The 24938-nt window shown below is 44.7% G+C and overlaps 4 protein-coding genes across 5 annotated transcripts; 3 read left to right on the forward strand and 1 right to left on the reverse strand.

Moving 5' to 3' along the window:
• The first annotated feature begins 110 nt into the window (after window positions 1-110).
• On the forward strand, window positions 111-5412 carry atp6ap1la (ATPase H+ transporting accessory protein 1 like a). Of its 2 annotated transcripts, none has more exons than XM_080461976.1 (7): window positions 111-322; window positions 3207-3264; window positions 3372-3440; window positions 3529-3701; window positions 3889-3939; window positions 4207-4444; window positions 4528-5412. In XM_080461976.1, the coding sequence occupies exons 1-7, from the start codon at window positions 207-209 to the stop codon at window positions 4774-4776; spliced, it is 954 nt and encodes a 317-aa protein (XP_080318102.1). In that variant the 5' UTR covers window positions 111-206; the 3' UTR covers window positions 4777-5412. The 2 variants fall into 2 exon arrangements, with proteins under 2 accessions (XP_080318102.1, XP_080318103.1); XM_080461977.1 differs by having other exon boundaries at window positions 3529-3683.
• An 829-nt stretch (window positions 5413-6241) lies between these two features.
• On the forward strand, window positions 6242-10988 carry pde12 (phosphodiesterase 12). The gene is made up of 9 exons (XM_080461967.1): window positions 6242-6324; window positions 6755-7347; window positions 7623-8044; window positions 8235-8340; window positions 8459-8603; window positions 9324-9402; window positions 9490-9612; window positions 10183-10388; window positions 10493-10988. The coding sequence occupies exons 1-9, from the start codon at window positions 6256-6258 to the stop codon at window positions 10625-10627; spliced, it is 1878 nt and encodes a 625-aa protein (XP_080318093.1). The 5' UTR covers window positions 6242-6255; the 3' UTR covers window positions 10628-10988.
• Window positions 10989-12194: 1206 nt separating this feature from the next.
• Window positions 12195-19461, forward strand: gmppb (GDP-mannose pyrophosphorylase B). The gene is made up of 10 exons (XM_080461974.1): window positions 12195-12273; window positions 13648-13841; window positions 13952-14032; window positions 14412-14460; window positions 14789-14931; window positions 15033-15191; window positions 15275-15353; window positions 16342-16469; window positions 16917-17099; window positions 17385-19461. The coding sequence occupies exons 2-10, from the start codon at window positions 13713-13715 to the stop codon at window positions 17514-17516; spliced, it is 1083 nt and encodes a 360-aa protein (XP_080318100.1). The 5' UTR covers window positions 12195-12273; window positions 13648-13712; the 3' UTR covers window positions 17517-19461.
• On the reverse strand, window positions 19455-24846 carry LOC308108325 (E3 ubiquitin-protein ligase TRIM69-like; the record flags this gene model as incomplete). The annotated part of the gene is made up of 3 exons (XM_080461156.1): window positions 19455-21137; window positions 23260-23296; window positions 23419-24846. The coding sequence occupies 3 exons, from the start codon at window positions 24844-24846 to the stop codon at window positions 19750-19752; spliced, it is 2853 nt and encodes a 950-aa protein (XP_080317282.1). The 3' UTR covers window positions 19455-19749.
• Between the last annotated feature and the right edge of the window lie 92 nt (window positions 24847-24938).

A 24938-nucleotide genomic window follows, 5' to 3' on the forward strand; every position in this document is an offset into this window, starting at 1 on the left:
TCGCTTCACAAAAACAAATGATTTTAGCTGACTTGGAATTGACCACATGATCAGTCCGGTAGGCGGGGACCGCGACACCTGCTCTCTCCTGATTGGCTCTTCTTCATGTCGGTCAGAAGCGGGGTTTTATCTGCGGTGGTCTGATTGTAAAGTAGATTAGAGGGGCAAAGAGGACGCAGAGTCGATTCAGAGAGGATGCTGAGCGGATGCAGAGACACCGAAGCATGGATTCACGGTGTAGGCACTGCAGCATCTTTCTCCTCCTCCTCTTCCTCTTCCTCCTGCAGCCCTCCTTCCTCTTCCTCCTCAGACCTGCTGACAGGTGAGCTGACAGGTGAAGCGTTGCCTGTGTCTGTTATTTGTGACCTTCTCACGCTCTAATCTTTGACTCCTGACACTTCAGATCCGGCTTTACTGCTCCTTCCCAGCGTGACCTGGACCAGGACTGTGTTTAGTCTGTTTGAGTCACACAAACATTTTAATTAATGCTGTCAGGAGCTCAGTTACAGAAAATGTGGTAACTCATTTTTTTTTATGTCGTGGTCAATAGTGGAGTGAATATGAAGAGGCTACAAGGTTACGCTGAGCTGCTTTTGGCTGGCATTTGCGGTCAGATCAGGTATTACCTCGTTTTGATCACAGAAAGCATTTTGAGAAGCAAACCTCACTGGTTCGAATCTCATTGGGCTTTTTTTGAACCATGAGCAAGGCCCCACTGCTCCTTGTATGGGAAGTTAAGGCTATGAGTAGGATGGCCCAGTTGATGAAGATTTATTATCAATAATAAAGGTAAAGATTAAAAATCAGATGTTTTAGTTTGTGCTTTGGTTACAAAGTAAATAATAAAACATCTATGCTGATGTTGTAAAACTACATAAATGTGATGCTGTCTAGATGTGACTCTTATTGTATAAACTGAAATATGTGAGTTTCTTTGTGGGTTTTTTTTATTTTTATTTTGATTGTTGTTGACCTTTTGGGCCATTTTAGCACAGGGTAGCAGCCAACAGGGAGTACTACATACGCACTGGAAGAATAAACTGTAGGATTTGTTTAAATATTTTCTACTTTTGGAAGAGATGCACACGAAACCTAATGTGACCATTTGTAGCTCAACAATTTCATTCATTTTAATGTCTGCGTACTTATTTTTTTCATCACAATTTCCTCTTTAATTTTGAAAGACCGGTCCCACATGAGAGGAGTCTGAAAGCTGATACGACGGAGCCTGGTTGTGAAGAGCTTTATAAGTTAAAAGAAGGATTTCAAATGATGGTCTAGAAGAGAATCTATAACTGGAGTGATGTGATCTCTCCTGCTGGTTCCTGTCGGGACTCTAGCTGAATCAGTTGTAGACCTTTTAAGCAGTTATTTAGAAATTCTGACAACAGGGAATTACAATAATCTACTCAAGTAACAAATGCATGGATTAATTTTTCAGCGTCCCTCCATTTTTAAGTGAAAACGCAAAAACCTTTTGTTGCATTTAACGGTGCCCGGAGCCTCTGAAAACACAACTTTTTGAAAACGGCTCCCAAAGGGGAGCTTTATGAAAACGCTCCCCCCGTCGTCGTGTCGACAGCGGAGACGTTGATCTGCCGCCGCTGTAGTAAATTCACTGCTCATTTTGTGGTTTTTCCATGTAAACGGACATCATTTTGAAAACTTCGCCATGTAAACATGAAAGTTTTCTGAAACAAAAATGCACAAGCAGCAATGCATTTTTCACTTGAAACGTTGTCGCATAAACGTGGCCCGAGTGAACTCGTTCCTGATTTTAGAGATATTCAAGATGAGTGAAAGCAACATTTGCTTCCTTCTCTCCGTGTTCAAAACAAACTTGCAGTTTTGTAGTTGTTTGTTTTTTTTTCTCCATTTGAGGATAGTGAAGGATTGAAGAGCTGTAAAATCTGGTTTTGGCTCAGATCCGTCCTCATGACCTGCATGTGTTTGCTCACGATCGTATGATTACGTAATCCCACAATCCCTCAGTGGTCTGCATTGACCCAGCTCACGGAGGCAGATAAACCTGTTTTGGGTGAATCAGGGCAGATTTGACGGCTCTATTGTCTGTTTTCCAAACTGACGCAGCGTGTGCTCAAACAAATGTTTCATCTGAACATTTACAGAGAAGATTTTCATCCCGAGAGGCAGAGTGGGATCATTTCGATTGGATTACCTACCTTGTGGTCAACGATGGCAGATTATTCAGACTACAAGAAATAACCAGAGAGAATCCACGGCCACTTCTGAGTTGTTAGTTCTTTAACAGAAGTCTGTAAACATGATCGGTCCACTATTCTTTTCTTTACACTTTGTTGATCCACTCGAAGAAAATGAATTTCCTTGCCATTAAACAATTAAAACAAAATTCTGGCAATGACAGTGACAGGTCGTGAGCTGATGACTCCAGGTGGTTCAATACAGAAGCATGTCCATTTGTGGCTTTACTTCCTAGTTAATGTTGGAGAAAATATCACCAAGCTGCCCTCGGCTGTTTTTGTTTCAGCAAGAAGAAAGCCAACCTGAGAGATTTAAGTGTTCACCACTTTTCTAGAGGTAGAAAGAGCAGAATAGGTTGTGCCAATGGAGTAAACTGACTCCTGTGCTGTTCCCTCTGTTTGAGGAGCCGTTTGCACGACAAGCGCCGACGCATCGTTTTAGCTTTTTCGTTTCAGAAGAGTTTATGTGTCAACATTTTGAAAATGTTGTTATTGTCCATCTGCTGAGCATGTGCAGAAAAACAGTTTATATGGCGGATGTGCACTCGCAGCGTCTCTGCAGTTTAACCCAACAAAAACTTGAAAAAGTTATTGTGTGTATTTTTTTGGGGGGGGGGGGGTTTCTGTGGCGAACTGGAGCTGATCTTGTCAGACTGACGTGTCTACAAACAAAATAAATAATGAGCTCTGCTGTGGGGCGCTAAGCTGGTTCTTTATTTCCTCCTCTAATAATCTGGGTCAGAGTGGCAGCTGGGTGGCACCTGTCTGCTTTAATTCACTTTTGGCCTTTATTTATTTTTCTTATATGCCTTTTTATTTTTGATCTTTTCAGATGTAACTGACGGGATGTTAAAAGATATATTTTGTTCCCATGTCATTGATAGTGTGTGAAGATTTGCAGATAAAATTATAGGTGTCACCAGTTCTAATGAAAATATTGAAAGAAGGAGAACAGTTTCAGTTTCTCTCTTTCTGCTTCTGCAGGCCTGCAGACAGAGGAAATGATGAAAGGATGATGACAGAAGACAGTAAACACTTTCAGGTAAAATAAATAGTTATTAATAAAACATAAATTATTGTGTGAATTCATAAAAAAACTGTCTGTAGATGGATGTCACGTGTAATTAAAAAAGTGTTGACTGTGCTCAGTCTGCAGATGTGTGGAGGAGGAGGTTATTACAGACCACAAGAGCTGCAGTTCCCTTCCCTCCTCTCCAGGTGGCGCCACATTGTACTCAAAGTATTGAGATTTCTCCTCATTCTGACCCGCTTCTGATTCACTCACAGTGATGTCTCCGTCCTGCAGGTGTCCTCCGGCGGGCAGCCCTGCCTCCTCTTCCTGGCCCGGAAACTGTCGCTCCGCTACGAGAAGCAGAAACTTCTGGACCTGACGGAGCGAGCGTTTTCTCCCCAGAAGCCCGTCGACACCAGTCAGTCCGTCTGCCGCCAGGACGGAGCCACGTACGTACGCCATCACAGGCAGGCTTCCACTGAATCAAGTCACTGCGTCACACAACACTTTTCAATCTGATTTCAAACCTGAAGGCAACACCCACGTGCACACCGGGAGAACATGCAAGCTCTGTCTCTGTCTCTGTCTCTGTCTCTGTCTCTGTCTCTGTCTCTGTCTCTGTCTCTGTCTCTGTCTCTGTCTCTGTCTCTGCAGGCTGGTCATGAGGTTTGGGGATGTGGAGGATCTCAAGGGCCTTTCCATCAGGTCAGTCATCCCACCTCTCTGCTGTTAGATTCATTTTAAACTTTGCCTTTTAAAAGACAAAAAAAAAAAATCTCCCCAACAACTAACTGCAAAACTATTTATCGTTTTTTTACATTCAAATAAGAAATGGAGGGTAAAGGAGCCTGAGCGTTACAGGTGGCTGCATGGAGGAAAAACAGGAAAAAGACTTGTCGTGTTGTATTTACATTAAACAAGTGAAGCGATCTTCATTTGTAGAAGAGGTGTACAGTTTGAATTCCCATTCAGATTGCAGCTCTCCAACACGTTCTATGAGTCCTCGGGTCAGTGGTGGTTCTCGGTGGACGGCGTCTCGCTGCTCTACAACGCCTCCGAGGAGGCTGCGTTCAACGCCAGCGAGGTGTACGCTCCCGCCTCCTCCTCCTACCGCTGCACCCACGTCAGCAGCCTGCAGCGCTACAGCGCCCTGCTGCTGCCCGGCAGCGAGCGCGCCCGCCGCTGGGCCGTCACCTTCACCGACTTCCAGGTGCGTGGCCTCTTTCCTCAGGAGCACCTCAGGGTTCACATCTGGAGTTCTGCGGCCTCCAGACTGTTTGTATCTGTGTGTAGATCCAGGCCTTCAACGTCACCTCGGGGCGCTTCTCCCCTGCCAGCGACTGCAGCACCTTCCTGACGCCGGCCATCCTGATGGGCCTCATCACCTCCCTCATCCTGCTGCTGGTGCTGGCCTACGCCCTGCACATGGTGGTGCACCTGAAGCACATCGAGCACGAGGACGAGCGCAAGGCGGAGGTTTACTACCCGGAACAGCTCCATCACTGCAGTGTGGAAAACGCTGCCGAGAGAGACGGCATGTAGACGGAAGCTTGAAAATACCAAAATGCAATCTGCTGACTCGGGGCCTGTGGACACAACAACGTTTTTAAGTGAACACCTAAATCTTCTGTGGCGTTTTAAATGTCCGTTTACATGACAACGGCGCTCAGAGCCACTGAAAATGCAAGTTTTTGAGAACGGCTTCAGAGTTGGAACTTTTTGAAAACGCTTTGTCTCCTTGTAGACGGTGGAAACGCTGCCACTGCGTGTAAAACTGCACTCGAGGTGGAACCTTTTGACAACACTCTGACTCCGTCTCTCTGTGAACGGGGGAAAACGATGCTCCTATGCATGTGCGCCACGGCCATAGGAAATAGCCTGGCATGCTATTACAGCGCATTCAGTGTTTTGTGTGTAAACGGACATCATTTTCAAAATGTTGCTGTTGTAATGTGAAACTTCTGAAACGAAAAACGATAGGATTTCTCTTGAAATGTTGTTGTGTAAACGGGGCGCCAACAGGCTGCAAACCTCCAGACTTTTAGCTCAGGATTCATCTTTTCTAAACGCATGACTCTAGTGTTTTATGATTTATTTGTGAACTTCTGTATTTGCCTTTATTTCACATTTAATAAAAATCCAAAGGGGGAAAAGTCATTTTGTTTTCCAGTTCCCATCATATTGCCTCAATAATGAATTTGTTTTTGCCGCAAAAACAAAAGTAACGGGCAGCTTAAGTATTTGTACTTCCTTATCACAAAGTAGTTGTTTTTTTTCAGGGATTTGTAGTGAAGTACTTTTCCGTTTCTTCCTTGTGAGGACAAATCTCTGTACTTTGTTCAAAGTGTCTCCCTCCTCGTTTTAAACTTTTAAATCAGGGATGTCGAGTTCATTTCAGGTCCGGGGCCACAAACAGCCTAATTTCATCTTCAGTGAGTCGGACTGGTAAGTTATCTTATGTCTGCATTTTAACTAACTACAAATGCATTTTTAATACTCATCATTGAATTTTAGTAGTTAAACAAAAAAAGTACTGTTAATATTCTGGTTGATAATTGGCTGTGATTTCTTACCATTTTTTCCGGATCCGGTTGAATAGCTTACCAACTACTGCTACTACTCATATTGGCAGTAGAAAATGAAATAGTCTCTTTACAAAGAAACTATCTAAGCACAAACACCCGTACCCAGATTAGATAAATCCTTAGAATTTTGTATGTCTGATAGCAAAGCAAATATTTTGGCCCAATGCTTCTCAACCACACAAAGATTAAGCCTGAAATGTCATATTTTGCCTTGATTAATGGCCAACAGACAAAACATTTTTAATCTATATTCAGAAAGGAGAGAAGAAAAAAGCAAATGTTTTATTTTATCACAATTATGTTTTCGTTTTGATTTCCATGAATTTTAGTAACGTTCTCATTAAAGTATAATGTAGTAATTCACCGGATGGCCGCTGGGGGCTCTGTGGTGTCTCCGCATATTTGAAAACGCCCGCAGACGAAGAAGAAAAGGCTCATGGTGACCGGAGAGCAGCACCGGCAGCAAAGTTTCTCGACTAATACAGTATTTGTATTGATCAAAAACGTAAATTAATCATACGTCTTCAGTCGTGAACTTTGTGCGGTTTTATTTGTTTAACAGCATTGTCAGTGGTTGACATGATCGTCACGTTTTAACGGGGTAGTGTTTGCATCGATCGGACTAGCATCTGGCTAGCCGGTGTTTCGGATTACCCGGTGTCCCTGCTAAATGGTGACCGACTTCTTATTGTCATTGCTGCTTGAAACGGCAAAGACTCATAAACGGTGCGACATTTCGAAACTTCATTGTTAATGCGGTTAAACAGCTTTCGCCAGGACGCTTATAGATTTCCGTTGGGTTTTTAGCATCTGCTGCTATTGGCAGCAACGCTATTGGAAAGCGGTGAACAGGGAAACCAGTTAACCCGATACACCAGCAGAGCCTTCAACTCATTAGTCACGTGACGGAAGGTAAACCCACCTGTCGTTAACAGCGTCCGCCCGCTGCCGCCGGGGGCTTCATGTTGAGCCACATCCCCGCTGTTTCCACACTGTTTGCTCGCCGCCTCTTCTGCTCTCCGCGGACTGTGGCCGGAGCCTTCCGCCGGCTGCTCGGTGGGATGGAGACCGCCTCTGTGCGCTGCCTCCCCGGGGAGCCGAAGCTCACCATCTCCTTCTGCCTGGACGGCGGCCACAAGCACATGCTCCGGGACCAGGACGAGCCGCTTGGGAAGGTTCTGGCCCGCATCTCCAACAGCATCACCAAGAACCAAAACAAGGCCAAGAAGTCCAAGAAGAACCGGGACCAGCAGCCCAGCCTGCCGGCGGACGTTCCCCCCCTGGTGAAGCTGTACCGCGGGGAGGAGGAGGTCCCCGACACGGTGCTCAACTCGGAGGCCTGGCTGGACGGAGCCGTGCTGCAGGTGGGGGACGTGAAGTTCTCCGTGAGGAGAAACCCTCCGTCCTTCACGGCCGCAGAGCTGCCAGGCTCCCTGCTGGCAGGATTCCCCGTCTGCCCCAAGCTGGAGGTGGAGTTTGGAAACCTGCAGGACTGCCGGTTCACCTGGTTCAAAGAAAACGGAGCCAGGTAAACTGGGGAATCCCTACAAACTGTCTGTCCTGCCCTTTTACTTTCTTTCTTTTTGTCCCGTAACTACAGCAAGTAAAAAGTGTGTTTTTCCTTCTTGGGGTTTGACTGTTTGTTTTGTTTTAATAAGAACAGAGCTGAAGGTCCACCATATCAGAATATTCTCCCTCTTTAACAGCTCTCAGTAACTGTTGGGAAAATAAATCACAGTGATAATTATGAATGTTTTAAATGACTTCTACAACTCTGACTTTATTTTTCCCTCCTCCCGTCAGTGGTGGTGGTTCAGTGGAGCCTCAGGACGGCGGCTGGTCAGAGGTGGGGCGTGAGCGCGTCTTTGTCCCGTCCAATCAGGACATCGGACATCGGATCAAACTGAGCTGCACGCCCAGAGACGGAGGTCGCAGTGGCTCCACTCGGGAGCTGGTGTCGGTGGGAGCCGTGGAGGCCGGCCCGGGTGTGTGCACGTTTGATAACCGTCACCTCTACACGGCGAGAGAGGCGGCATGGCCCGCCACGAGGGTGGTGTCCTATAACATCCTTGCTGACGTCTACGCCCAGACAGACCTGTCCAAGACAGTGCTGTACCCGTACTGCGCGCCCTATGCCCTGCAGCTGGACTACAGGCAGAACCTGATCAAGAAGGAGCTGGCCGGGTACAATGCTGACATCGTCTGTCTGCAGGAAGTCGACAAAGGTGAGAAAACATCAGACACACTACAATCAGATTCGAAGCTCTTCAATTTAAGATTGTTGACAGTTTTATGGACTATTTGCTCATTTCCGTTCATTATAATATCAGCTTGGAGGATCTGCTCTAAAGTTGAGAAGCCCATGACCTCCTGAATGTGAGTAGTGAACGTCTTCATGTTGTCTGAACTCTTCAGGGGTGTTTGTGGACAGTTTAACTCCGGCGCTGGACGCATTTGGTCTGGACGGCGTTTTCAAGATCAAAGAGAAGCAGCACGAAGGACTCGCTACTTTCTACCGCAGGTTCTGAACCCGTTCGTCTGTCTGAGAGCAGCTGCATCAAACAGAAGTGTCATGTTTGTGTTCCTAATATCTCTAGAAAAGCACAGAGACCCTGAAACTTGTCATTTTGTTGTTTCAGGTCGAGGTTTCGACTGCTGAGTCGTCATGACATCATGTTGAGTAAAGCGTTGACCTCTGACCCCGCCCACTCCGAGCTGCTGCAGAAGGTTTCTGCTAACGGCGCTTTGAAGGACAAGATCGTGCAGAGGTCCACCTCCCTGCAGGTAGGACACACCTAAATCTCTGACCTTGTTGCCTTCACAAGCAGGAAATCTTAAGTGGATAAGATTGTGGACATAAACAAATATTTCCCTTAAGTCTGGAGCATAAGGACCCATTTACACGACAACATTTTCAAGTGAAAACGCAAAACTTTTGCGACGATTTGAGCGTCTGTTTATTCAACAGTCGCGTTCGGAGCCACTCGAAACGCTACTTTCTGGAAACTGCTCTCAAGGTGGTACTTTCTGACAACGCTCCGACTCCATCGTCATGTTTAATGGCAAAAACGCAACTTTCTGAAAACACTCAGGGATCCGTCTCTGTGATGATGTGTTGTTCTCTGTGCCCGCGTGTGGATTCATTACAAAAACAACCAAACAGCTCCCACGAAGAGGCCCCACATGAAAACGACACTGTTTCTGTCATTGCTGTGTCAGTGGATATTGTTTTCAATATGTTGTGTAAACACGAAACTTTTCTGATACCAGGTGTTTTTCTCTTGAAGTGTTGTCATGTGAACAGGGTTTCTATTCTAACTTTTTAGCTTCCTTGAATTTGCAGTCTGGACCAAAACACAGCATGTCGCAGCTTTTATTCATCATCTGATGAAAGTGAACTTTAAAAAAAATAAACAACCGTTCCCTGTGTAACTTTGTTTAAAGCACAAGTGGGCGAAGGTCGTCATGGGTTTAAATGTGTCCTACAAACTGTTCCTCTTCCAGGTCAGTGTACTGGAGGACCTGAATAAACCGGGCAGGAAGCTGTGTGTAGCCAACACTCACCTGTACTGGCACCCAAAAGGTAGGAGGAGTTTCCCCCCTGACTCACTCGGCAGTGGAACGATCCACGTCTAACACATTTGTTGGAAAACTCTTCTTTCCTGTGCAGGTGGGAACGTTCGCTTGGTCCAGATGGGCGTGGCCCTCCGTCACCTGGATCACGTGATGAGCGAGGCGGCACCTGGAGCCCCGCTGGTCTTCTGCGGTGACTTCAACTCCACCCCGAACTCAGGTGACGCATGAAGACGACATGATCATCTCCCTGTTTATTCAGTTTAACCTTCGTTTGAATTCGGTCTGGTTGGCATCGTGTGAACATATCGGTCCGTATCCTCTCGCTGTGGGGGTCTTTGTGCAGGTAGGAACCCTGAACGTTCCCAGTTGAGATTTCCGCTTCGCTTGGGAGTTTCCAACAACAAGGGGGGAAAAAACAAGTCGTCCACGAGACGATGTGCAGATACACTGCAAACCATTTTATCGTCGCTTAAATAAAACAGAAGAGAGTCCTGTCTGGTAAATTAATTCCATCAGGAATTCAGCAGTTGGGATATTCTCTCTTTGTGAATTTGTCACATTCTTATTTAAAAAAAATAATAAATACACCACAAACAAACATAAAGGTTCAGATCTTATTTTCCCACTCAGATGATGAGACTCTCCTGCTTCTCACTTACTAATAAAACCATCTGTAAACTGTTCTTTGGTTATGTTGTAAAAACATTCTCTGTCCTTTGGGATTATTTCCAGCTGGTGTTTCTGTACATGTTGTGACGTTCTCGGTTGCTCTCTCTCCTGATCTCAGGCGTCTTCCAGCTGCTCACGGAGACTCTGGTTCCTCAGCATCATGCAGACTGGAGCAGCTCGGGACCCGAGGAGTCCTGCAGCATGGAGCTGCCGTCGGGGTTCCCCCCCCTGCTGAGCGCCTACGGCCAGCCGGCCTACACCAACTACGTGGGAGGATTTCACGGCTGTCTGGACTACATCTTCATTCAGCCGGGCAGCATGCAGGTACTCTCTGACGTTTTCTCTCTTTGAAAACAATTGCCTTGTAAATCCAAAATTTTTCTGAACGAAGTGCCAAAACAATACATTTTCTACTTCAAACGCTGCAGGTGGAGCAGGTGATTCCGCTGCCCAGCCACGAGGAGGTCACCACACACCAGGCTCTGCCCAGCGTCGCTCACCCCTCCGACCACATCGCTCTGGTCTGCGACCTGTGCTGGAGCCCCGGACCTCCAGACATCTGAGCTTCAAACATCAACTCCTCTGCATTGCTTTTAAGAGCTCGAACCTTACAGGAGAAAAAGTTTAAACCGGAGGAAACGCCTCTGAAACTATTGTAACAGTGCTGCCTTTATTTTCAGTCTTGGTTTTAAACTTTCATCACTGATATTCAGTGTTGGGGTAAGAATAGAATTGCCTTTGAGTATGAATTCTGTCTGTAAATATTCAGAGGAATAATGTGCTTAAGCTGAAACTAAACCTTCTGAAACAACTGCGTGGTAAATATATATTGGCATTTTAATATAAGTATTTATTATCACAATGGCCAGGTGAGTCAGCTGCTTTGTTTTTTTAATAAAGTTTATGTCTGATGCTTTGACTTTCACATCTGTTTGTTTTATTTCTCTACGAAAACCAAAAAGATGCTTTAGAATAAATTGATTTAAATTTACAAGATTATCAAAGAGGAAAGGTGTGAGTTGCTCTTAAAAAGTTACATGCACTTAACATTTCTTTTTAAAGTTGTATACTGTGAAGCCTAATGGTTTGGAAGCTTTTAAGTGAAATTAATTTTTCATATTAACAATTTAATAAAGGTGACATTTAAGATTTATTGTCTCAGCCTAAACACTACATTAAAATGAACTGTTTGTTCTTCAGGAAGAAAAAGATCAAACAAGCATTTTCTAACATGTATAATTACATAAATGTAAACAAATCTGAATTCCCTTTACAGACTTAAGTAAAATGATTTCTAGAGAATAAAGGCAATGATGCTTAAATATTTACAGATTTATGTTTTGTATAAATACTTGTCAGCAGAACTCCAGCAGATCGTCTCCATGGAAACTGATTTACATCAAAATCGACATTAAATTATGAATATTAACCCGATTACATAATCCGTTAGATTTTTTTTTCCCGTTTTAGTATTTGATTAATCAGTTTCTTTTCATAATGTGTGTTGACTTTGGAGTGATTAAAGCCTGCTTCCGTCGCCACGCTGTTCTTCTCTGATTGGTCAGAAGTGGAAAAGAAGGCGTGGCTACTTGTGGAGGGTATTTACGCGTCTCACCGGAAACAAAAGTACGTTGCTTTCAAAACAAAGTACGTCAATAGTGACGTGACGCGTACACAATAAAAGATATCATTATTATTATTACGTCAAAGGAGATCTTCATATCAGCATCTCCATATCTACAGATATTGATCTTGGCGCCACGCAGCAACGGAGATTCTGAGATCAAGGTCGATCAAACTTTATTCAGCCATCAACATTGACACTTGCATTTTCTTCTGGAAATGCAGACATCTAATTTTCTCTTTTGGTCATGTTACTTATTTCTACCACTGAGTGATTTTCACAAAATTCAAACTTTACAAAAAATGGAATATTGTGATCATGACGTTGAGTTAAACAACGTTTTTGTATATTTTCTCTCCTCCCCTAGGATTAGTGTGTCTTGTTATCCCCCGAAAATCCCAAGGAGGCAAATGTCTTGCTTTTGAAGCAGTGTAAGTGATCGACGTGTTCAATTCATTTTTTGTTTTCTGTTTTCTATTGACTCTCGGCTCTTGTTTTGAAAAGTTGGGCTGCACCGGAAGCCAAATATTTGGACGTTACGTGTCACCCCGGAGAGTTTCAGTCATTCACAAAAGCTGCTCGTCTGTAAGTTTTAACCAAATTTTTTTTTAAATCTCACACACACAGACACACACCGAAAAGGCCCCAGAGACGTAATTCTGCTTTATTAGAATTTATTATTGTTTCGCTGCCTGGTTCAGATTTAGTCTGTTAGCTGGTGTAGCTAGCACGAGCTAATCCAGTAAAATCAAACAGTCGGCTGAGTTTCTGTTTGTTTTTGACCCCCAGATCTATTATTACCGAAACATTTCACTCATAAAGTCACCATTTTGTCTGTTAGGGACACCAATTAGCCCTCCTTATTATTTTTACTGAAATCTTCGGATGTGAGTTGATTTGATGACTAAGTACACCAACAACTCACGAGAGAGGCTTTATGAATGAAGTCTCATGATCCTCAGTTTAAAAGCTGATCCAAGTTCAATAATCATCCAACTTCTCGTGACTGCAGTACAATCATGTCTATTAGGTGGCTCCTCAAATCGCTTCCACTTTTAGAACAGAGTGTATATATTTGTGTGTGTGTGTGTGTGTGTGTATATATATGATACACAATGAAATCGAGTGGTAGAAAGTCAGCAGCACTTTTGTGGCCAGGTTGTTCTTCCTGAAGACCGTCAGGACGTTTTGCCTCTGCTGGGCCTTCCTGGTTACAGCTGTGATGTCGTATGTTCAGGAGAGATCAGCAGAGATGAGGACACCAAGGAACCTGGATGTTTAGCCCCTCTCCTCACACTCCCCATTGATGTAGAGGCCGGCTGGATCAAATCTGTGCCTCCTGATCTGCTTCAGTTTTTGTGGTGTTCAGTGCCAGATTGTTTGTTGAACACGAGGCTGTCAACGCCACATTTACCAGACTCAAGTTGTAGTACAGTGAGGGAGGTTTTTACACTGGTGTGACTCAAGGCGACTCTATTTTAAACAATGTTCGATGTAGAAAACTAAACCGAGATGCAGAATTGTGTTTGGGAAATTTTGTTGCTCTTGACCGCCACTGCCCCCAAGGGTCACATGAAAAATTAGCGTGTTTGTGTGTGTTTGCAGTCCAGTTTCTTATTTAATTTTTTATCAATCTCTTTAAAGTAGTGGTTCTTGATTTGACCAAATGAAAGGAAACGCTGATGGATTCCTCCACTAAAGGCACATCACTTCAAAATGAAGGCTCTGGGCACATTTCCAGGTCTGGTCCAAAGTCTAGAAAGTGTCCTACTTTGGGCTTATTTAACTTGTGAAAAACTCATTTTGACAACATGTAAAGCGTCAAGGCCTCCGTTTGGTCCCTCGAAAATGATGTTCACTGTTCTTTCTCTGTTTGAATAAAAGATCTAAAGATCTTTTTTTTTGATTTAGTGACTTTAATCAAGCGATAATTTTCATCGACTCTCCTCTCCTGTGCAGGTTGGAAGACGTCTCCTTATTGATGCGCTGCGTTCACTCTGGTGACTGTTGCTAACGGCGGAGGCATGAAGGCTTTGATCCTGGTGGGGGGGTACGGCACCCGGCTGCGTCCGCTCACACTGAGCGTCCCCAAGCCGCTGGTGGAGTTCTGCAATAAGCCCATCCTGCTGCACCAGGTGGAGGCGCTGGTGAAGGTGAGGATGACAGAAAGGAGGCTGATGTTTGTATGTGGGTTTTTTAGTTTTCTTTATTATTTTTAAGTTTTTTTTGACAGTTTGTGTTTTGTTTTTGTGTGTGTTTGCAGGCCGGGGTAGACCATGTGGTTCTGGCTGTGAGCTACATGTCAGAGCTGCTGGAGAGAGAGATGAGAGTCCAGGAGCAACGAGTATGTACAACAACATTACACGCACACACCAGATACACACTCGTGTTGTTCCGGCCTTGGGCCTCATTCACAGCCCTCTCTAAACATGGACCAATGAACTGACTCAGGTTGTATTTTAGAAGGACACAGGAAATATAGAAAAACTTCCGAAACAACACAGAGAAAAATCACACAGCCAAAATATCATTGTCAAAGTAAATGTGAATAAACTCCAAAAATGCAAATACAACCACAAAGTAACCACAGATTGACACATAAAGCTACGACGATGTCCCACAAACGACCACAATGACACATCAAACCACAAGGTGCAGCAGAAATGTAAAGAGAAGCTCTGGAGTTTGAAGCCTCCTGAGATCTTTCTGTGTTTTGTCCACAGCTGGGGATTCGTATCTCTCTTTCTCATGAGAAGGAGCCGCTGGGAACCGGTGAGTTTCTCCTCTTCAGACTAAACCAAACAGAAGAGATGGAAGAAAACATCCCATAGAGAAACAAAAGGGTCTAAAAATTCAAGGCTAAGCAAGACTTCCTTCATTTAGTGTGTGTGTGTGTGTGTGTGTGTGTGTGTGTGTGTGTGTGTGTGTGTGTGTGTGTGTGTGTGTGTGTGTGTGTGTGTGTGTGTGTGTGTGTGTGTGTGTGTGTGTGTGTGTGTGTGTGTGTGTGTGTGTGTGTGTGTGTGTGTGTGTGTGTGTGTGTGTGTGTGTGTGTGTGTGTGTGTGTGTGTGTGTGTGTGTGTGTGTACGTACTCACACACAGCCGGTCCGCTGGCGTTGGCCCGAGAGCTGCTGAGCGTCGACAGTGAGCCGTTCTTCGTCCTCAACTCAGACGTCATCTGTGACTTTCCCTTCAAAGACCTGCTGCAGTTCCACCATCAACACGGGAAGGAGGGAACCATCGTGGTGAGGAACACACACACACACACACATCATCTGACGTGCCTGTTTTGGCCCGCGAGCCTCCTGCTTCACCCCTGAAGTGCTGAATGAGTGACGGTGTGCAGGTGACGCGGGTGGAGGAGCCGTCCAAGTACGGCGTGGTGGTGTTCGAGACGGACAGCGGGCAGATCCATCGCTTCGTGGAGAAGCCGCAGGTCTTCGTCTCCAACAAGATCAACGCAGGCATATACATCTTCAATCCCAGCATGCTCGGCAGGATCCAGGTGAGTCCTTAACAAGGAGCGCAGTTGTGTGTGAGCAAGAGTGAAACGGCTGCACGTTTATTTCTGTCGATGTTTGTGTGCAGCTCAGACCGACGTCCATAGAGAAAGAGGTATTTCCCATCATGGCAGAGGAGGGCCATCTGTACGCCATGGAGCTGCAGGGTAACTACCGCCATCACTTCATGTGATGATCTCCAACTTCATGATACTATCGTCATGTCTTCAGCTCCTGTCTTCAGTTCTCTTCAAATCCTGCATCAGGCACGAACAGGAAATCAATTCTCTCCAAAAGTCCAGCAGCCATTTCCTCCTTCACCGTCGACTGTTAAAGCACGCCGGAGTTCCGTAATGTCAAACATGTTGGAGCACGTTTACTGATGAAGCACTGATCAGAAACCACTTTACAAAGTGTACGGTACTTCAGTAAAGATATTAAGAACAGAAATGCATTTCAGCGTTTCTGCCGTTGCCGTGTAAACGGAAACCGTTTTTTCAAAAATGTTGTAAACACGAAACTCGTCGAGTAAACGGGGTCTTGGAGATACTTGGAGATATTTCAGTAGCCAAATAGCTTCTGCTTGAAGGTCACACGATGTGAAAATAAAACATTTTACATAACGGACATTAAATAGAATGTTTCGGGATGAATATATGCACTAAAGCTACTGGAACATTTTGGAGTTGTTTGTATTTAGAGCTTATTCTGTTCTACTTTACTGATCTGGCCCCAATAACATCAAATCGTACGCGACTAAACTAAAGAGTCGATGGACTATCGCCGTGGTGACGGAGCGACTTGTTGTCGTGAGCTTGACTCGTGTGCTTCCTCTGGTTTCTGCAGCTCGCAGCGCCACCAGACGTAAGTGGTCGGGCTTTTCTTCACACCTGAAAACTCACGTAGTCCTGGAGAGGAAAGCGTTTGTAGAGAAGCACCGACTCGGAAAATAAACACAAACAAGAAATAGATGAATTTAAACAGTTTTGTACACGTAGGAGAGATCTGCTTCTGGTGCATCTCTAGATCCTCGTTCCTCTCTGCGAGTGTAGCTGAGCAGCTAAAGCTTCCTGTCCTGTAGTCCAGGAGCCGCCCTGCTGCTCGTTTCCATGGTAACAAACTTCTTACAGTGTGTGTGTGTGTGTGTGCGTGCAGGGTTCTGGATGGACATCGGGCAGCCTAAAGACTTCCTGACTGGGATGTGCATGTACCTCCAGTCCCTGAGACAACAGGCTCCTGACAAGCTGCACACGGGGCCCGGTTTCCTCGGCAACGTCCTGGTGGTGAGGAGGAGGAGGAGGAGGAGGAGGAGGAGGAAGATGATGATGATGTGAAGGACATTGAGGGTGATGAGGAAGATGAAGGACATTGAGGGTGATGATGTTGAGGAAGATGATGAGAAATATGTTGTTTTTTTTTTTATGATGATGAGGAAGATTATGTTGTGCATGAGAAGGAGGAAGATGACTGGTAATGTAGAGAATGTCGAGGGTGAGGAAGATGATACCGTTGTGAAGGATTATGAAGATGAAGAGGCAGATTATGTTGTACATGAGGACGAGGAAGATGATAATCTGCTGAAGATTGATGATGTAAATGATGTCATGCATGCAGATGATGATGATGTTGTGACGGACAATGAGGATGAGGAAGATGCTGATGGTGTGACGGATGTTGAAGCTAATGTAAGGTACGATGACGATGATGATGGTCTCTTCCTCCCCCTGTAGGATCCCACAGCTCAGATCGGAGAGAACTGCACCATCGGTCCCAACGTGACCATCGGAGCTGGCGTGGTGGTGGAGGACGGGGTGAGGATAAAACGCTGCACGGTGCTGAAGGGGTCCAGGGTTCGATCCCACTCCTGGCTGGAGAGCTGCATCGTGGGATGGAGCTCATCGGTGGGCCAGTGGGTGAGTGGAGGCAACGCAGCGGACTCGTGTTTCACTCTAGTTGAAGAACCAGTCGAATCACAACACATTTCTATCCCCCCGCCATGATGTCATCAGGTTGGAAAGTTAAGATCTCTTGTAATATATTAGATTCTCTCTACCTGGATTATTGTGAAAGATTTGCCTTGCGACTCTCATCATTGCTTTTTTTTTTTTTTTTGCGTCATTTATTCCTCGCGCTCTTCCTGGAAGCCTTGAATGCTGCAGCGGTGGTTTGATTGATGCCGTTGGTTTCTCTGTCGTCAGGTGCGTATGGAGAACGTGACGGTGTTGGGCGAAGACGTGATCGTGAACGATGAGCTTTACCTGAACGGGGCCAACGTGCTGCCTCACAAATCCATCAACGAGTCGGTCCCGGAGCCGCGGATCATCATGTAGCGTCGCGGAGAAAAGAGAAGAAGCTGGGAGGCGTTTTTTTTTTTTTTTCACAGCAACTCGACAAAAACACCAAAACTGTGCCAGAGGGGGAGGAAGAGGAGGAGGAGGAACTGGCTTCTTTTCTTTGTTTTCGGTTCATTTGGACTCGTTTTCGCCCTGCCTGGCTGCATCTTTCCCCCAGTCACAATCGGACCGTAGGCTTTGTGAGTCAGGACGAGGTCAGACGCTCCCACCTGACGGCGGCGGCGGCGGCGGACTGCGTTGTGGGGGTCGGGCTGAGAAAAGGTGTTTAGATCCACTATGCATTCACACTAACTGGAACCGCTTCAGGGAACAGACGTTAAAAATGAAGAATAGCACTTAAAGTGACCCGGTTAGAGCTTCTGCAGCTCGGAAACGCCTTCAAAGAAATCCGAATGTTGACATGAAGAGCCGCGCTGGTGTACACATGAATGTAGAGCATCGTGGCACACATCGCCTCTTAAGATTTGATCGTGATGGTGAAATTAGTCCAGCTTCTTTTGGAGTTAATGTGAGTTTCTTTGTTTTTTTTTTTTTTTTAATCATGAAAGCCGTCGGCCTCGATACCAGAACAAGTTACTGCTCGGCGAACAAAATGTAGCAGGATTTGAAATAGCAACCCCGGATCAACGTTGGCTCTAATATGTGTAGCTCTGACCTTTGAATCTCTCAACTCAAGGTGGTGCCGCCAGCACAGGGATGCCCCTCTGCAGCTGAAACGGCGCCACCTGGAGGATAAATTAATGGATCAAACATAAAGGAGGAATCAAAATGTTTCATGTAACGTATTAAGGTCAACTAGTTGGTGCAACCCGGATGCTTTAAAACAAACTGCACTTATTAATGTGTTTACACTGTTTTTGAGTTAAACCACGTGTGATTTCAACAGCAGTCATATGAAATAACAAACCGGGGGGGAAAATGTGGGGAAAAACGGTTTGAACCCTGATTCGTTGAAACGACGAGACGTTTTTGCTGAATCTGTCGGTGCAGACCTCGGTGGTTTTTACGGTTGTCATGCAGTTTGTGATGAACAATATTCACAACTGTAATTGTTTGATGAATGAAGTCTTGTCATGAAGTCTATTTGGGGGAAGAAAAAAAAAAAGATATAATATAATCTACTGACTATATTTGCAATATGTGTCCTTTTTTTTTTCCCTTAATTACCTTTTTCCAGGTGGATAAAAACGTTCAAACAGAACCATCGTTGATTTAGGCCCCGTTTTCAACGTTTCAAGAGAGAACGCCCCGTGTTTGCATTTTCATTTCAGAAGTTTTTCGTTTACACATTTTGAAATCGATGTCCGTTTCCACGGCAACCGCAGAAACGCCGTTGGCATGTTTGGCCACTAGTGGGTGCTGTTTGTTTCTGTAATGAAAACATACTGGGAGTCGTGACGCTCCAGAGGAAACTTTTTTTTCTTATCCTCCATCTACTGAGCATGTGCAGAAAAACTTTTACCACGGCCGCGGTGCGCATGATGAGTAGCAGCATTTTATTTAAGTCATGAACGTTCATAATCCAGTTTCTCAAATTAGTGGATGTCTTCTAGTGAAACACGCCGCTGGCGTCTCGGAAATAAAAACATGCAAAATATCGCTTATTATATTTTCTAAACTGATGCTAATACAATCATTCGCCGTTAACGAACACGTGAATTTTAATACAAAAATGCCTCCTGCTTTGTCTCACTTTATGTACCTTAAAAACAATCTTGCTATTTTGTAAAACCACCGCTAAAGCAAAAAGTGTATTTAGTATAACTCAACACTGTTTTTTTATTTTTTTTTTGAAACGATAAAACCGCCTTCATCATTGTAACTTGAGTCTTCTGAAATAGATTAGAAATACTTTATTAATCCTTATTGGCTAAGAAGTGACTGTTGTAAACATTGAAGAAATAAATGAATAGACAAACCCAAGCTGTATTTACAAGGAGGAGTTCACGATCAATATGGAGATATAGAGGAAAGCACTCGTCACCAGACCGTCAGTATAGTGCCACAGATGTTGAAGGACCTCGGCCTCTTCAAAACACATGAAGAACGGTTTGTTCACCACCAGCTCCTTGGTCTTTATCACACTGAGTTCTGCTTCACACCAAGTGAAACACTCATCCAACCAGCTGCTGTAACTCTGAGGTCAAAGGTCAAAACCCCAGGAGAGCAGAGCCTTTGTTTCCTGCTGGTTAACGAGTGTTTAGAATCCTCACGTGGTCACAGACGCGGTCGCAGGTAAGATCCTCACCGGTTCTTCACTTTTGGAGAAAAGGAAAGGAAACAGCTTCTCGGTGAAGTTGTGTGCGAAGGTGTGAATGTGTTTGTTGGTATCGGCGTTGGAGAAGGACAGCTTCCCTTTCTCCCAGTCCAGACGGACCCCGACCCGCTTCAGCTTCTGCTTCACGCGGATCGGCTCGTTTGGAAGCGGCGGGGAAACGGCTGAGTATTCTCCGTCACTCAGACCGATCTCCCAGCACCCGCTCTCTATTTCTCCCCTTCTGTCAACGGACTGCTCCACCACGCCGACGTCCCAGGACAGGTTGTCTCCGACCTCCACACACCAGCAGTGAGTCCCTGAGCTGAAGCCCTCAGACCCGAGGACGATGCCGTGATGTTGAAATCTCTCTGGATTATCTGGAAGCTTCTGTCTCTCTCCTCCTCTCACAGCCGTCAGATCTTCACAGACGACGAGATCCAGATGAGCCGTGTTTGGATCCAGAATCACAGGACTGTAGGAGACCTTCTCCTTCATCTGCTCCCAGATGTTGAAGCTCAGGTTTCCCAGATGTTTGGCCACATCTATGAGAGCTCCTGAGCGCAGCTGTGGCTCCTCCAGCAGGGGGCGCCGCTGCACCGTTTCCACTGCAGCCTTGTAGCTGTGCAGGAATGAGATGTCTTCAGCTCTCAGCTTCTCCTCTGAGGATGTGATGGTTTCTGACAGAGCTGATATCTCTCTGCTCAGAGCCTCAATCTCCTCCTTCATCGTCTGACTCTTCTGCTCCTCTTCCTCCCTCAGAGCGGCCAGCCTGGCCTTCTCTTCCTCTTCCAGAAAGTGACGAAGCCTCTGAAACTCTTCACTAATCTGCCGCTTTGTGTTTTTGGCCTGGACTTTAATGTGACCTGCAGTTTGATCAAACTTCACCTTAACTTGTTTGAAGAGCTTCAGTTTCTCCTGCAGAGGTTTCAGGGACTGCCGGAGTTCCTCTCTGTGATCTTCTGCAGCTTCATCAACGGGCCTGATCCTGTGGTTGTTGTGTGTTTTTGAGTCTCTGCAGACGAGACAAACCAGCTCCTGATGATCCAGACAGAAGAGTTTGAGTTTCTCAGAGTGCAGACTGCAGACAGGTTCAGAAACTCTCTGCTGCTTCTCCGATAAGAAGGTCTCACACAGGTTCCTTAATGCCAAGTTTCTCGGTGGATCATCCAAAGAAGATAACTTCTTACAGACTGGACACTGCTGTACAGGTTTCTCCCTCCACCAGGTCTGCAGGCAGTCTTTACAGAAGCTGTGGCTGCAGTGCAGGACGACGGGTTCTGTGAAGATCTCATGGCAGACAGGACACGACAGATCTGGTTCTGCCTGGCGAGACATTTTGTCTCAAAAATTCAGCAATAAATTCCTTCTCCAAAATCCCGCTCAGACAAGAAATGAGTGGTCGTATTCCCTTTAGTGTTTCTTTGCCTCTGTGAGCAAATCCCTGGTTGTGAACTCTGATGCTCACATGTGAAAAGAATGAGGAACATTCATGTCAAACCAGTATGTCTGCTGTGTGTCATCAGTCGGCCGGCGGGATTAATCATTTCTCAAATCAGAGTTCTGCTCGCTCCTCCCTTGTGTTGTCGGTTGTGAGGCTACCCACCATCTGCTATAGAAAATATTTATACCAAATTAAAATGTCTTGTTTGAGCAAGAAGCTATTTCATAGCATGTAAATATGTCGTGTCAATATGCTTCATTGGTGTTACTGCCACTTAAATATAAGTGTTAATCTAACATATTTACCCTGATTGGATGTGACTTAAATCTACTGAGTCACTTCAACTTGTTTAATAAAATAATGTGTTACGTTATTCATTAGAATAAAAAACAACCACATTTTAATGGCGTTGATGACCCTAAAGTGCTCTAAAGTTTTTAATGTATTCACCACTTCGCCCCATGTCCCTGCTGGTAAGCAGAAAAGATTCGTTACAGCAACTCATCACAATCGAGTTGTGTTAAAATGAATTAATCTAGAAACTTGTCGTGCTCCAACAACTTGATTTAAAAGAGTTACAACCACAAAACATGAATTTATTTATGTCATGTGTTGATGTAAGAAAGACCATATTTGTTTTTAAGGTTATCTAAACTGCTCCAAATGATGATAACTTGATCATTCTAACAGTGCTCAAAAATGATTTAGTCAATATTAATTGATATTCTGAGCTGAGTAGTGCTTTGTGGTAGCTTATGATTACTGCTCCCTTTTAAGTACTTGCATTACACTGATAATAAACTTGATTCATCCAAATAAGAAGTACTTAAAATTATCTCATGCAAGCAGCAATAAAAGCAGCAATCACAATTTTAATGAGATTAATAAGACTAAGATTGTGTGCGCTTTTCTAAATGTTAAAAAAACATGAACTATTACTGATAACTTGGTTTGTCTAATACAGAACAACTCAGTAAACAAAATAAGTCTTCTTTTTTAACTTGAAAGTGCAAGTAGCTTCGTAATAACAAGTGTTTATAACAAGCTGATAAAAACTGAGTAAGCATCGGTTTGTATGTTTAATTAATCTGAATGTTAATTACTGTGTGTGTGTGTGTGTGTGTGTGTGTGTGTGTGTGTGTGTGTGTGTGTGTGTGTGTGTGTGTGTGTGTGTGTGTGTGTGTGTGTGTGTGTGTCAGAGAGAGAGAGAGAGAGAGAGAGAGAGAGAGAGAGCAAAAAAGTGAAAAAGCAAAAAAAGAACTGTGAATACTTTCTTTATTTGAGTAAAGTAGTTAAATCAGTATTTCCACTTCTACCAAAGTTTGATTTCCTTCTTAAGAAACTGTACTTGTACTTGGGTAAAGATTGTGAGTAATCTTATCATCTTTTATTTAAACCCAGCCGGCAGATTTACACCCGAAACAACAAATCAAACAAAAAAAGTGAAAGTAAAACTAATGTGTACACGTCTCAAACAATTGTCTCTATCTGTCTGGTGAACTTATACATAGACTCTTTAAACATACAGAAATTTACTATTTCATACTTTGTATTTAAATGATTAAAAAAAAAAAAAAAATCTCTTGTATTTTACAATCTGGTGTTTCAGGTTTGGATCAAGACTTAAGTGTCGTTCCTCGTTCTGTCTCGCCTCACGTTTCCTGTTTGTCCTCTTTTCTGTACAACATAAACACAAACACCTGAAAAACTCCTTCACCCAAAATTACTAGTTTGTCTTTTAACGCGACAGAATCACATCACTTTAACCCCATAAAAATGAAAAAAACTGTGAATTTAAGAGTCAAAGAACTTTAAAAAAAAAAGAAAAAGTAGAATCACTTGTTAATCATGAACTTCTTAGATTTGATCAAAACGAGTGATATGAGACATAAAGTGAGGAGGTTTTCTCAGCCGGCTCACTCTCTGCTGTGGGATCGAGCTTCAACCAGCATCAGTCCAGCGTCAGGCCAGCGTGGCTCTGATGTTCACCGAGGTGGAGCTCAGGACTGCTGGCAGGTCACGGAGGTCGAAGGTCAAGACGCGGCAAGGCAGGAGGAGCTGTTTGGGATCGGAGGAGAAGTTTTAATAAAACATTGCATGACTTGAAAATATGAATGAAAATATGAATAACAGACTCTTTACCTGCTTCAGGAAAACAACTTAGAATATGATGGAGGGACTGTGAGCCTTTCCACTGCTGTAAAGACGCTGACTGGTAAGATCTTCACTGGTTGTTGATCCGAGGTGTGAATGTAAGGAAACATTTCATTGGTTTCTCCTTCAAAGGTGTAAATGTGTGAGTTGCTATCAGGATCAAAGAACGACAGCTTCCTGTTGTCACAGTCCAGATGAACTCTGACCCTCTGCAGCTTCTTCTTCACAGTGATCTCCACTGGAAACTTTGAGTGCTGTATAACCCGTCTCAATTGCCATAAAGTGAGATCTGACTTTTCATCTATTTCGTAGACCGCTGTGTATTTTCCACCATTGAAATATATTTCACTGTATGAAGGACAACCGTATTTCGTTATCCTCACACCGATGCCCCAGCAATTATTATTCTTCACATCAACATCCCAGCAGTGAGTCCCTGAGCTGAAGCCCTCAGACCCGAGGACGATGTCGTGATGTTGAAATCTCTCTGGATTATCTGGAAGCTTCTGTCTCTCTCCTCCTCTCACAGCCGTCAGATCTTCACAGACGACGAGATCCAGATGAGCCGTGTTTGGATCCAGAATCACAGGACTGTAGGAGACCTTCTCCTTCATCTGCTCCCAGATGTTGAAGCTCAGGTTTCCCAGATGTTTGGCCACATCTATGAGAGCTCCTGAGCGCAGCTGTGGCTCCTCCAGCAGGGGGCGCCGCTGCACCGTTTCCACTGCAGCCTTGTAGCTGTGCAGGAATGAGATGTCTTCAGCTCTCAGCTTCTCCTCTGAGGATGTGATGGTTTCTGACAGAGCTGATATCTCTCTGCTCAGAGCCTCAATCTCCTCCTTCATCGTCTGACTCTTCTGCTCCTCTTCCTCCCTCAGAGCGGCCAGCCTGACCTCCTCCTCCTCTTCCAGAAAGTGATGAAGCCTCTGAAACTCTTCACTAATCTGCCGCTTTGTGTTTTGGGCCTGGACTTTAATGTGACCTGCAGTTTGATCAAACTTCACCTTAACTTGTTTAAAGAGCTTCAGTTTCTCCTGCAGAGGTTTCAGTAACCTCCGGAGTTCCTCTCTGTGATCTTCTGCAGCTTCATCAACGGGCCTGATCCTGTGGTTGTTGTGTGTTTTTGAGTCTCTGCAGACGAGACAAACCAGCTCCTGATGATCCAGACAGAAGAGTTTGAGTTTCTCAGAGTGCAGACTGCAGACAGGTTCAGAAACTCTCTGCTGCTTCTCCGATAAGAAGGTCTGACACAGGTTCCTTAATGCCAAGTTTCTCGGTGGATCATCCAAAGAAGATAACTTCTTACAGACTGGACACTGCTGTACAGGTTTCTCCCTCCACCAGGTCTGCAGACAGTCTTTACAGAAGCTGTGGCTGCAGTGCAGGACGACGGGTTCTGTGAAGATCTCATGGCAGACAGGACACGACAGATCTGGTTCTGCCTGGCGAGACATTTTGTCTCAGAGTGAAACAGAGGAAAAATCCTTCGGAGTTATACTCACTACAAACTGTGGAGTTTTAATCAGCCGCAGGTTGAAGAGTTTCT

The sequence above is a fragment of the Lipophrys pholis genome, assembly GCF_963383615.2.
Source record: "Lipophrys pholis genome assembly, chromosome: 4".
NCBI lineage: Eukaryota > Metazoa > Chordata > Actinopteri > Blenniiformes > Blenniidae > Lipophrys > Lipophrys pholis.

Bases quoted from the DNA above. Each gene is read 5' to 3' on its own strand.
- pde12 (XM_080461967.1), top strand. From the start codon at position 6,256: ATGGTGACCGGAGAGCAGCACCGGCAGCAAAGTTTCTCGACTAATACA. The intron at 7,348-7,622 runs GTAAACTGGGGA...TCCTCCCGTCAG, and splicing joins TTCAAAGAAAACGGAGCCAG to TGGTGGTGGTTCAGTGGAGC. The intron at 8,045-8,234 runs GTGAGAAAACAT...TGAACTCTTCAG, and splicing joins TCTGCAGGAAGTCGACAAAG to GGGTGTTTGTGGACAGTTTA.
- atp6ap1la (XM_080461976.1), top strand. From the start codon at position 207: ATGCAGAGACACCGAAGCATGGATTCACGGTGTAGGCACTGCAGCATC. The intron at 323-3,206 runs GTGAGCTGACAG...CTGCTTCTGCAG, and splicing joins CTCCTCAGACCTGCTGACAG to GCCTGCAGACAGAGGAAATG. The intron at 3,702-3,888 runs GCAGGCTTCCAC...CTGTCTCTGCAG, and splicing joins ACGTACGTACGCCATCACAG to GCTGGTCATGAGGTTTGGGG.
- gmppb (XM_080461974.1), top strand. From the start codon at position 13,713: ATGAAGGCTTTGATCCTGGTGGGGGGGTACGGCACCCGGCTGCGTCCG. The intron at 15,354-16,341 runs GTAACTACCGCC...GTGTGCGTGCAG, and splicing joins GTACGCCATGGAGCTGCAGG to GGTTCTGGATGGACATCGGG. The intron at 17,100-17,384 runs GTGAGTGGAGGC...CTCTGTCGTCAG, and splicing joins GCTCATCGGTGGGCCAGTGG to GTGCGTATGGAGAACGTGAC.